General features: G+C 39.3%; 1 protein-coding gene across 3 annotated transcripts in view; it reads left to right on the top strand.

Annotated features, from left to right (window-relative positions):
- The window catches only part of fam49a (family with sequence similarity 49 member A), a 29,084-nt gene extending 16,892 nt beyond the window's left edge, over window positions 1-12,192 (top strand). For all 3 annotated transcript variants that reach the window (XM_053488809.1, XM_053488811.1, XM_053488810.1), the window contains 9 exons: window positions 109-230; window positions 1,053-1,158; window positions 1,245-1,381; window positions 1,475-1,552; window positions 6,564-6,680; window positions 6,904-6,983; window positions 11,078-11,204; window positions 11,285-11,355; window positions 11,538-12,192. In XM_053488809.1, coding sequence (XP_053344784.1) covers window positions 109-230; window positions 1,053-1,158; window positions 1,245-1,381; window positions 1,475-1,552; window positions 6,564-6,680; window positions 6,904-6,983; window positions 11,078-11,204; window positions 11,285-11,355; window positions 11,538-11,601 — 902 coding nt within the window. In that variant the 3' untranslated portion in view covers window positions 11,602-12,192. The remainder of the gene's footprint in view (window positions 1-108; window positions 231-1,052; window positions 1,159-1,244; window positions 1,382-1,474; window positions 1,553-6,563; window positions 6,681-6,903; window positions 6,984-11,077; window positions 11,205-11,284; window positions 11,356-11,537) is intronic.
- The last annotated feature ends 586 nt before the right edge of the window (window positions 12,193-12,778 follow it).

The raw sequence follows: 12,778 nt of genomic DNA, 5'->3' as shown, positions 1-12,778 counted from the left end.
ATAATTTAGAAGCTATATGAAATGTAAAATGTATGTTATTTTATTTGTACTAGTTTGTACTAGTTGTTGGGTCTTCTGTGTAAGTAAGGGTTTCTGTATGTGTTTTAGATGCGCAGCCCACAGAGTGCGAGCGTGATGTGTGGAACCAGGTGAACGCTGTCCTCCAGGAATCTGAGAGCATCCTGTCACTCCTGCAGGCATATAAGGGAGCGGGACAGGAGATACGAGATGTAGGTTGCACGCTAGGGCTGGTCCAAATACCATTTTTTTGAGCTTCGAATATTCGGTAGTGATCAACATTGAATACTCGACGCTTCGGTGGGAGGGGGCTGAATATATTCTTATCTCTAAAAAAGGCAGGAATCTCTCTCTCTCTCTCTGTGTCTGTCTGTTGCATTTTTATGTTGAACAGTTCATCCAACTGCTGCGGACTTTTATTTTACTATTATTAATTTTTTTTTCACATTTTTGTGTTATATGGATACAGGCAAGTTGTCATGAACTAGCCTGAGTAGACCAGAAGAGGTAGCTTTAGCAGTTAGCCCTTTGTAGCGTGAATGGTAAACCCAAATGCAGAGTAACACGGGTAGGCAGGATAACCACGAGATTGTTTTAAGGACTTTCTCGAATGGGGAGCAAGTGATGAACACAATTTAACCTGCGTCCTATTAACACACACTCTGCGAAAGCGTCCAAAGCGACATGGGCAAACTTAATGACTGGGCGATGTGCCACGCCATCTTGTCTCGTTTTTATGCTTCCTGGAGTGTGCATGACACAAGTTTGCCGCAAGGGCTAGTCATTTAAGCGCAAATGAGAACCGTTTCGCAGGGATCGATGTCACAGGTTAATTTATTATTTTTTTTCCTGAATATTCGAATCTCAAAATGAAAAATCTAATGCCATCCCTCCAAATGAATATTCTGGTCCAGCCCTATCGCGCACACACACACACACACACACACACACACACACACACACACACACACACACACACTGTATATGTACTCATAACAAACAGCAGCATTATTCAATGGCTTTGTATTTTTTAGGCTATACAGAATCCCAGCGATTTACTGCTTCAAGAAAGGGCATGGAACTCTGTGTGTCCCCTCGTCATCAGACTCAAAAAGTTTTATGGTTTCTCACTAAAACTGGGTAACGCTCTGACCATTCATCTTTAAATCCTTTTAAGTTTTAAAATAAGGCACACGGTTCATGTATGGTCTCTTTTATTGGTGCAGAAAAAGCCCTGCAGAGCCTGTTGGAGTCGCTGACCTGTCCATCTTACACCCCCACTCAGCATCTGGAGAAGGAGCAGGCCCTAGCCAAGCAGTTCGCAGAGATTCTGCACTTCACACTCCGCTTCGATGAGCTCAAGGTGCATGTTTTATTTTGCTTGTTTAGAAGTATTGCTTTAATTCAGTGCATCCTGATTGATTTTAACTGATGGAGTATTTTATTGTTCTTTCAGATGCGAATTCCTGCTATCCAGAACGACTTCAGCTACTACAGACGAACGATTAGTCGAAACAGAATAAATAACCTGAATGTAAGAATCCACTGTTAAACTCCCTACTCTTTCCAAAATGCTTTTAAAGAACAGAAGGTCATGAGTTGTTAGCTTTTATTTCAAGCTGTTACCTTGTTCACCATTTTCCTTAAAATGTTTAAATGCACGAGATCCACAAATGTGCAGCCAACATAACCATATTTTACTTTAATCATAGACTGATGCAAGAGAAAAAAAAATGTCTGAAAAAAATGAAAGATGAAGTCATGGACAGTTGAGTTCAATTAAATTTTATTTGTATAGCGCTTTTAACAATTGTTATTGTCGCAAAGCAGTTTTACACAATCAAAAGAATTAAGATTGTATGGAATATAAATGTGTATGAGTCAGAATGGTCAAATAGTCCCTGATGAGCAAGCCGAGGGTGACGGTGGCAAGGAAAAACTTCCTGAGATGGTAATAGGAAGAAACCTTGAGAGAACCAGACTCAACAGGGAACCCATCCTCATCTGGGTGAAACAGAAAGCAGGAATTGATGTGCATTCATACTGTGTGTTAGGTGGCAGGCAGTTCAGCATAACAGTTGATGTTAATTGATGTTATTATGGAGTCCAGGTAGTTATTGGAGGCTCAGGTAGACTCGTAGGAAAATCCAGTCCTGAACTATTGAGCAACTGCAGTCAAGTCAAGTCCTCAGAGAAACAGCTGTGAACATCAATCGAGGCCAGAACCGTCTTCATGGTTGAGTGAAACCATCCCCAGACACCAGACGCATCCCAAAGAGACACACGGGGGAATCCATGTGACAAGATCTCCAACCAGAAGCGGGGCACCAGGATGGGTCAGACAGGTCCGGAGGGCAGAGGGAGTCTGGATCACTGGCAGCTCAGGAACGACATGTGTAGCTCGAGAGGGAGGGGGAGAGGGAGAGGGAGAGGGAGCAGAAGAGGAGAGATAACAGTTAGGTATGGTCGCAGTCACATGATGTATAATGTGAATGTATATTAACTGTAGAGTGCAAGCAGAGACTCCGGCAGGACTAACTATGACAGCATAACTAAAAGGGAGAGCCAGAAGGAAACACAAACATGAGGGGGAACTGAGATGTACAGCAAACAATCACCTCACCGTCAGCAAACCTGAGTGATCAATGAGAGTGAGGAAGACAGCATCCAAACATACCAGTTCACCATAATACTCTACGTCCATGAGTCCCCCAGATCTGCTCCTTTACCTATGGCAAATCTATTTATAAAAATGCTTGGCTAAATAAATAGGTTTTTAGCCTGGACTTAAACATTGAGACTGTGTCTGAGTCCCGAACACTATTTGGAAGACTATTTCTATAAATTTGGGGCTTTGTAAGAAAAAGCTCTGCCCCCAGCTGTAGTTTTCATAATACGCGGTACTGACAAGCAGCCTGCATCCTTTGATCGAAGTAGGCGTGGCAGATCGTAAGACACTAGCAGTTCACTCAGATACTGCGGCGCGAGACCATTTAATGCTTTATATGTCAAAAGTAGTATTTTAAAATCAATGCAAAATTTGGTTTAAAAAGGGAGCCAATGAAGTGAAAAAAGGGGTGATGTGCTCGTATCTTCTGGTTCTAGTGAGGACTCTCGCTGCTGGATTCTGGACTAACTGAAGCTTTTTTATGCACCTAGTTGAACAACCAGACAGTAAGGCATTACAATAGTCCAACCTAAAGGTGATAAAAGCAGGAACTATTTTTTCTGCATCGTTTAGCGACAATATATTCATTAACTTGGTTAATATTTCTGAGATGAAAGAATGGTATCCTGGTGATATTTTCTACATGTGCTTCAAATGAAAGACTAGAATCTACAGTGGGGCAAAAGTATTTAGTCAGCCACTAATTGTGCAAGTTCTCTCACTTAAAAAAGAGAGCCCTGTAATTTTTCTCATGGGTATACCTCAACTATGAGAGACAAAATAAAAAAAAAAAACCTAAATAACAGAAAATCACATTGTAGGATTTTTGTAGAATTTACTAGCAAATTATGGTGGAAAATAAGTATTTGGTCAATAACAAAATTTCACCTCAATACCTTGTTATATACCCTTTGTTGGCAACGACAGGTCCAATGTTTTCTGTAAGTCTTTAAGGTTTTCACACACTGTTGCTGGTATTTTGGCCCGTTCCTGTTGATGTTTTGGGGCTGTCGCTGGGCAACACAGATATTCAACTCTCTCCAAAGATTTTCTATGGGGTTGAGATCTGGAGACTGGCTAGGCCACTCCGTGACCTTGAAATGCTTCTTACAAAGCCACTCCTTTGTTGCCCGGGCGGTGTGTTTGGGATCATTGTCATGCTGAAAGACCCAGCTTCGTTTTATCTTCAATGCCCTTGCTGATGGAAGGAGGTTTTCACTTAAAATCTCACGATACATGGCCCCATTCATTCTTTCCTTTACACGGATCAGTCACCCTGGTCCCTTTGCAGAAAAACAGCCCCAAAGCATGATGTTTCCACCCCCATGCTTCACAGTAGGTATGGTGTTTTTTTGGATGCACCTCAGCATTCTTCTTCCTCCAAACACAAGTTGAGTTTTTACCAAAAAAGGTTTATTTTGGTTTCATCTGACCATATGACATTCTCCCAATCCTTTTCTGTATCATCCAAATAGTCTCTAGCAAACTTTAGACGGGCCTGGACATGTACTGGCTTAAGCAGGGGGACACGCCTGGCACTGCAGGATTTGAGTCCCTGGCGGCGCAGTGTGTTACTGATGGTAGCCTTTGTTACTTTGGTCCCAGCTCTCTGCAGGTCATTCACTAGGTCTCTTCATGTGGTTCTGGGATTTTTGCTCACAGTTCTTGTGATCTTTTTGACCCGACGGGGTGAGATCTTGCGTGGAGCCCCAGATCGAAGGAGATTATCAGTGGTCTTGTATGTCTTCCATTTTCTAATAATTGCTCCCACAGTTGATTTCTTCACTCCAAGCTGCTTACCTATTGCAGATTCAGTCTTCCCAGCCTGGTGCAGGTCTACAATTTAGTTTCTGGTGTCCTTTAACAGCTCTTTGGTCTTGGCCATAGCGGAGTTTGGAGTGTAATGGTTTGAGGTTGTGGACAGGTGTCTTTTTATAATAATGTAGGTAATGAGTGGAGGATAGAGGAGTCTTTTAAAGAAGACGTTACAGGTCTGTGAGAGCCAGAAATCTTGCTTGTTTGTAGGTGATCCAATACTTATTTCCCACCATAATTTGCAAATAAATTATTTTAAAATCCTACAATGTGGTTTTCTTGATTTTTTTTTTTTTCTTCTTAATTTGTCTCTCATAGTTGAGTTATACCTATGATGGAAATTATAGGCCCTTTCATCTTTTTATGAAATCTCTTACCTTTTGAGATCTCTTACTGTTGCACTAGATAGAACAAAAAGGCCATCAAAAGTTACAGTGTGAAATAAAATCTTGCTTCTAGCTGCAAGCAGTCCTATGACTAGAACTTCTGTCCTATCAGGATTAAGCAGGAGGAAGTTAATGAGCATCCAGTCTTTTATATCCTTTACGCATTGCTCAACTTCAGCAAGCTGTTTTTTCTCATCTGGTTTTGCTAAGACATATAACTGTGTGTCGTCAGCATGACAATAAAAACTAATACCATGCTTATGAATTATGTTGCCCAATGGAAGCATGTAAAGGGGGGGAAAAAGCAGTGGGCCTAAAACTGAACCCTGTGGAAAACCAAACTCAAATGAGCATAGCTGCTCCGCTACCATCTTTTCCAGAATCTTAGAAATTAAGGGGAAGTTTGATATTGGCCTGTAATTGGACAGCTGACAGGGGTCGAGGTCAGGTTTCCTAATAATCAGTTTAATAACTGCTAATTTAAAAGATTTTGGAACATTTTGCTCACAGTGCTATGTGAGAATTAATTATTCTCCAATGCTAAGTAAAGAATTAATTATTTTTAACAGCGGTTCTGTTATTTCTGTTATATTTTTCTGTATCTGTTTAAGAAAATGTGTCGCTATGGGATTTAATATACAGGTTATTGAGTTTGCAGAAGAGATGAGTGAAATTAGTTCATTCTCTTCAAGGGGAGTAAAGTATTCTAGGTTCCGATCTGACATGGTTACGTAGTTTAACATCTGCATCAATTACACTGTTCGTTTTCAAAACCTTAATTTTATGCCTAATATTTACAATTTTATTATTAAAAAAAGTTCATGAAGTCCTCACTATTGCATGATGTTGTTGTGGAGATTTCTGCAGTGGTCTTATTTTTGGTTAATTGGACTGTTATTAAATAATAATCTAGGATTATTTTTGTTATTTTCTATAAGAGTGGAGAGATATGTTGATCTAGCTACACTGAGAGCTCTTCTATAGTTCAGGATGCTCTTCTTCCATGCTATTTGAAATACTAACAATTTAATTTGCCGCCATTTACGTTCTAATTTCCGAGCGGTTTGTTTTAAAGTGCGCGTGTGATCGTTATACCAGGTAGCAAGTTTCTTATCTCTAATAATTTTTCTTTTAACTGGAGCTATTGGGTAATCATGAACTGATGTCGCCAGCAAGCTTGTGGGACCAGGGGCATGTCCATTGTTACTGAATGATTAATGCATGGTTTGTGGCTCAAAATACATTATCTACTTTCAACTGAATTTTCAGAAAAAAAGTTGCAGTTCCTGCAAAATTGCTATAAAACCAGTGTGTACTGCCTGGCCAAAAAAAGGCGCCATTTAAATTTAGTCAGCCGAATTTCTGAATGTACTAAGTGACCAGGTTTCCCCCTGGTTTTTCTTCCCTCATTGCACGGACATAATTCAGGACTTTAATAGTGAAATAATATTCACATATGGACTGACTCCAGAGTTCTGTTCTTCTGATTGGAAGTCTTTTAAAACTTGTAACAATGCCACAGAAAAAACACATCATATGGTGAATGTATACTCCAATACCATCGAGGAGGTTTGTATTTTTAAGATAAAGTTGTGATCATGAAAATAACAGTAGAAAAAAACAAATAAATGACCCCTGGGTGCTAGACACTTGTGCTTTTTGTTTTTTATTTATAGCTGGACATTGAAAATGAAGTCAACAATGAAATGGCGAACAGAATGTCGCTTTTTTATGCCGAGGCCACACCGATGCTTAAAACCCTGAGCACAGCGACTACGAACTTTGTCACCGAGGTAATGCTCTCCTTTCTTCTGTCATCTTAAATATTTTTCTCTTGAAGGATGCAACCAAATCTGAGCAATCATTAAACTTTTTAGTTTTAAAAATCCCAGTCCTGGAGCTCCACGGCTCTGTTTGTTTTGCCAACCATAAAGATTTAGCTAACTAGCTTACAAGTCAAATCAGGGGTGTTCTAGCAACTGTGCAGTATTAAAAGCAATTCTTCTACCCTTGTAGAATAAAACGCTGCCCCTAGAGAACACCACAGACTGCCTGAGCACCATGGCCAGTGTGTGTAAGGTCATGCTGGAGACTCCGTAAGTAACTCTGACAGTGGCTCTCATTTTGATAACCTGCTGTGTCTTCAATGTCTGTTAACAAAATTCTCCTTCTTTGTGTAGGATTAGTGCATGCCTGAACCTCACACACATTCACAAAGCTGTCAAGAAAGCTGTATTTGTGTATCTCTTACTGCTAAGTGGCGCTATATAACTACAGACTGATGCCGCATGCCTTAGTTCATTCTTTGCAGGATCAATGAGCCGCAGTTCCTTTAGAGCTGCACATAGGAGCGGATAAAAGCAAGTGAAACATTGTAGTTAAACGAATTCATAATCACAGTACTAAAATTACAGTACAAATGTAGAATTTAAATTAAATCTTATTAGAAATAAATGTTAACACAGTAAGCCTTTAGATTTTATCATGTGTAAAAGCTACGGTGTAGGGTTTTCTGTCATCTTATATCTTGTGTTCTTTAAATTTGTAGTAGAAAATTAAAACATTGTCAGGACGTTCTACTGTGTCAGCAGATGTCGGTCATTCAGCCCCGCTTGCATTTTTGAGTTATTATAAGAATGAAATGCAGTGGGCTGTTATGATCTGTGTGAGGCGAGGTCTTACGGGGAAAAGGGTAATTTATTTAGGGAAAATGAAGAAGGGCAGGGTTGGAGGAGGGAGAATGGAAAGAACGGGAAAGGGATAAAGGTTGTGCAGTTCCGGGGTCACTGCAATGCTGGCATGTGGGCACACAGCTGACAATAAGTGGCGGTGAGTGGAGTGGCAGAACGGAGCATGCGGAGGCAGCGCTCCAGCACGCTCCTTTGTGACAGCGCTTCTCCCGATGGCCGGTGGGAGTCCTCGCTGACGCAAACACAAAAACTTAACGCAAACATCCTCGCGGCCTTTTCCTCTTCGGCGGCAGGGTTGCAATGGTGGTGAAGGTGCCGCGGGAGCTCACGCAGCTCTTTCTCGGGCTGTCTCCAGTGTCCCTGGGGCGCGTCACATCACCCCACTCACATGCCACACTCCTGTTCTCCACATCAGGTACTTCCTGGACCTCGGACTAAACTCCGCGCCTTTCTTTTATAGGGCAGAGCAAGCCCGAGATCATATTAACGTTAATTATCGCCAGCTGGCACGAATAGGCGGCTCCTCCGATTTGCCTATCACGAGCACACGCCGTGACAGACCATAATTTTCTTTAATAGTAAATAATGATCCTCATTGCGCTGTACCACCGCTGACAAAACCTTAAAAGTTAAATGAATTTACAAAACTTTATGCTTGCGGTTAAGCGCTGATTAGACTACGTAGGAAAGTAAATATGAGGATCACGATGCTCAACATCACGGAGCCCAAACCCCATTTAAATTGAATTAAGAAATATTGTAAGTAAATTAACAATAGCCTACGTTTAGAAAAGCATTTTTATTTAGATTATAAAAATAATCCTGCATCTGTTTTAGGTGTTCCAGCTGCCCCTGTTCTTATGGCTCTGTCAGAGAAAATAATTCAGTAACAAGCCTGTAAATTTCCCTGTAAAACAGGAACATCTGTACGAATAAATTGATATGATGAAGTTGGCATGATCAGTGACTTACGTAAACGACTCAGTTCAGATGTAAGTAAATTAAAAGATGTACAAACTGTGCACTGAATACTAAACCTAAACCAGGCACAAGGATTAATAAACCAAGATAGCCTCATACTAGTTATTATTTTTTAAATAAAAATACCAACGAATATTATTGTGTATATAATGAGTGATTAAAAACAATGCAATTTATGCTATCATACGTAAAATCTTAATTTCTTCCATTCCAAGGATTAAAAACGGGAATCATGCCAACTTCAGAATCTAGAAGATAAAATTTACACAAATTTAAAAAGAGGCCTTAATCACGAAAAGTCTTCTGAAGAGCCTCAGATCCAAGAGGTTTTTAAAGTGTGTAGAGGTGCATTTTAGTTCCTCTGAATGTATAGGTGAGAACAGCTGATTCACACCTGGGGAGGAGGAATAATTTGCACTTAAATGTTGTCTGGCATTGTAAAGCACACACACACTAAAAGAACAACCCAGGATTAATAGGAATAAGAGGCCCTGATTATACTGCACAAATATTATTTAGTACAACAAAATTTCTCCGCTCTCTAGAAAACTTTTTGCGGCGGTTGAGCGATGATTAGACTATGTAGGAAATTAAAGAGGAGAATTTTTTAGACTATAAAAAAATTAACCTGCGTCTATTTTTAGGCGTGCCAGCTACCACTTTTTAGTTAGAGGTTTTCAATACAAATCTTATAATGCCCACATGACCTCAAACATTCCCCTTGTTCATATTTTAACAAGTAATTTTACTATTTTAGCTATTACTGTTTCATTTACTTTAAAATAACATTAAAACAAGAACAATAAATTGTTTTTTAAATATTGTTGACTACATTACGCTTCTTTGAAGTCCCTGGGGCGCGTTCCATTTGTCCCGCTTGCATGCCGCACTTCCGTGTTGTTGTGCGCATGTCGGACTCACACTGTGTAGTAAAATCCACTGTAACCCAACAGACCCTGAGTATTTTATAGCGCAAGCCTGGGATCATTAGCAGGGATAGCTCACCAGCTGTGCCTAATTCCGCAGGCCCGCTCCTTCGCATATCTAAAGGGGAGGGCATCTTATATGACCCAACCCGAAATGACCGAGAACTTAAATAACAATAAACAGATACAGAGATACGCTATATATATACTTTTTATACTGTTTATACTTTGTACAAGTAAAATTGTCAGCTATTGAAGTTGATCTCGACAACATTTAACCAATGTGTTTTTTTTTTTTTTTTTTTTTTAACTCATTATTGTACAGTACATATCAATAGCTCTGGTTCACATTTTTCATCTTTGTTGTATAAAGTACTCGTGTGGAAATAACCATCACTATTGTATTTCTTCGATACAACATTTTTATGACTAAATTGTATTTTTAGAACTGCGACGAGTGAAAATCTCACTTTGCGCCACCTGGCGGCCATTTTACGAATGACTTTGAAATGCCACTGATTTATTTTGGCCCCTGACGTTTTTACGTGGCGGTGAGCGCGGCGGTAATTCCATTCCAATTGGGTACCTACTGTAGGACTTTCTAACTTGGTCTACTTGCGCACACTCATTTTTATAAAGAAACGCCCCCAAAATCACCACATGAGGTAAACTGTTAAAGGGTTGCACACTGTTAAAGACTTTTTAATCTAAAGACTGTATCTGTGTGTACACAATCTATTGTAGAGTTACACTGCAGAGACCAGAGTCAAAATCTCTCATTTTCTCTGCTGTAATCTAACGTATATTGGCTATAAAAATGATTGTAAGACAGCTCATTAATTTGTTGTAAAATGATAATCAGTTTCTTGTTTCATTTGTACCAGTGACTAAAAAGTAAAGTGAGTTTCTGGCTGTGTGTGTGTCTCTCTCTTTCTCTCTTGGTGCCTGTGTGTGTGTGTGTGTCTCTCTCTCTCTCTCTCTCTCTCTCTCTCTCTCTCTCTGTGCCTGTGTCTCTCTCGGTGTCTGCCTGTGTGTCTTACTCTCTCTCTGCATCTCTGTGCATCTCTCTCTTTTTGCCTACTATTCCCAATTTACCAAAAGGAAATATTAATTTTCTGATTTGAATTTTTTTTTACCTTGCATGGTGGCGCTCAGTTGGACTCAAGGTTTTCGTTTATACATGAAATTGCTAATGACTGGTTGATAATTTGGTTTAAGTGTTGATTTGGTTTTTATCAAGGTTTTTTAAAATTATTATTATTGGTTAATGCTTGTAATAATTAGTTTTTAACAGCAGTAAATAAAGAACTCTTTAAATTTCCAATTTATGTGGACAGACGTGGTTTGATTTTATTTCCAGTTTCAGGTGTAAACTCTGTTAGAAGTAAAACATAGAAAGTTGCTACTGCATAAAAGCCAGGCATGAGGAGATGAGAGCCCTCAGTTGGCGTCCATGTTGGTAATGTTTAAGCATTACGTTTGGTGTGTCTCAGCATTACACAGAATAAAGTGAAATCCATTATACGATTTATTTATTTTTTGTCCTTGTTTTGGTCTCCCCAATACCCCCCCCCCCCGTCATTTCTTTGACAGAGAGTATACCAGTCGGTTCAACAGCGAAGACACACTCCTCTTCTGCATGAGGGTGATGGTGGGCGTCATCATTCTCTATGACCACGTGCATCCCAATGGTGCCTTCACCAAATCCTCGAAAATAGATGTAAGACCTTGTGTTAATATAAGACTCTTTCAGTCTTACTCCCTCTGTTCTTCCTTTTATTTTGGTTTTTGTTTCTACAGATGAAAGGATGCATAAAGGTTCTGAAAGACCAGCCCGCTGATAATGTTGAAGGGCTCCTTAATGCCCTGAAGTAAGTTCTTGTTCTGTATGAAGCGCTCACAAAACTGCACTTCATTTCTGCTAATCATGAACACACTCATCCTGCCATGTTTAGCGAGCGTGTAATCCTCAAAAAAACATTAAATCTATTCAGGTTCTTATGTTAGAAAGTAACTCTTTCTCATACTTTTGCTATTTTCTTTCCCCCCACAGATTCACCACAAAGCATCTGAATGATGAGTCCACTCCAAAAAATATCCGAACAATGCTCCAGTAACCTTTTTCTTTATGTGAAGAGGATCAGTATACAGACCTCAAGATGTATATGTTTACATTTATTTAAGAAATTGATGTTAATACTTCTGTGTATTTACATAGCCATTCCCTCCAATATAAATTAAATTAAACTGTCTATACTTTGTCAAAGCCCAAATAAATCCATATAGCCTTATAAATAAATAAAAGTTAATAAAACTTCATATATATCGATGTGGTTATACATATCGCCCTAAAACCAAGAATGGCGATTATTTTTTAACCAAAGTAGCTAATGCGTTGTGGAGTGTCTGTATTCAGGGAAGTAAAATGATAAGTTACAAACAAAAGTGTTCTCAGTGGCTAATTCAATTCGAAAGTGGTGGTGCTTTTGTTTCCGGAGCAGTGAAGAAAATTCATGAATTATGTCAGATGTTCTGCTTTTTTTCTTTTCCTTTTTTAAAGATTTGTATTTTTCCAAAATGTTGTGTGTACACTTTTTTTTTTTCTTTGTGTTGTGTGCTGCTGTTTGTGTCTCTGCCTTTAATACACTCATTACTCAATGCCACAGCTTTAAAATTTGAAATAAATGGACCTTTTCATTACATTTTAATATTTTTAGCCTGTTTAAGTCTTTGTGATATTTTAGTTGTGTATACACTCGTTCTATGGGTAGCATGTTATGCACTGGAGAAAGGTGTAATATTTCCTATTAGACGATAGTTGGTTCTAAGCAGGTAATCCGATTGGATGAGATTTACCGTAGATGAGGTACGAGTTATGAGCTGCCTGCCAAAACCCTCATTCAAAACAAGAGCACTTTAAGCAAGAAAATGCATCTGATAACGTATGTCATCTTAAACAACATGCTGTCTCCTTGGTAAAAGTCATTCCTAATTGCCTCCATATTTATTTATGCAAGTTTCAAAGCTAAGCAGCTTCTAACACAATGATCAATCCCAAATCCTTCTCTATCCTCTAATCAAGGGCACTACTTGGTGTTTGGGACAAGGGAAGTTAACACAACTGATGTTCTAAAGTGAAGTTAGTGAAACTATAAAAAGAACCTTATGAAATTTGCAGTCTACTTATGAAACTTATGAACAGTAATGACTGTTCAGCACCTCCATGGAGGACCGCTGTGGACGGATAAGCGCATGATAACTGGTTAAATAAAGAAGCAAATCATATTCTGTTGA

Source organism: Clarias gariepinus, chromosome 27, assembly GCF_024256425.1.
Source record: "Clarias gariepinus isolate MV-2021 ecotype Netherlands chromosome 27, CGAR_prim_01v2, whole genome shotgun sequence".
Lineage (NCBI taxonomy): Eukaryota > Metazoa > Chordata > Actinopteri > Siluriformes > Clariidae > Clarias > Clarias gariepinus.
Note: the sequence above shows the minus strand (reverse complement) of the source record. Positions and strands in the feature narration are given on the sequence as shown.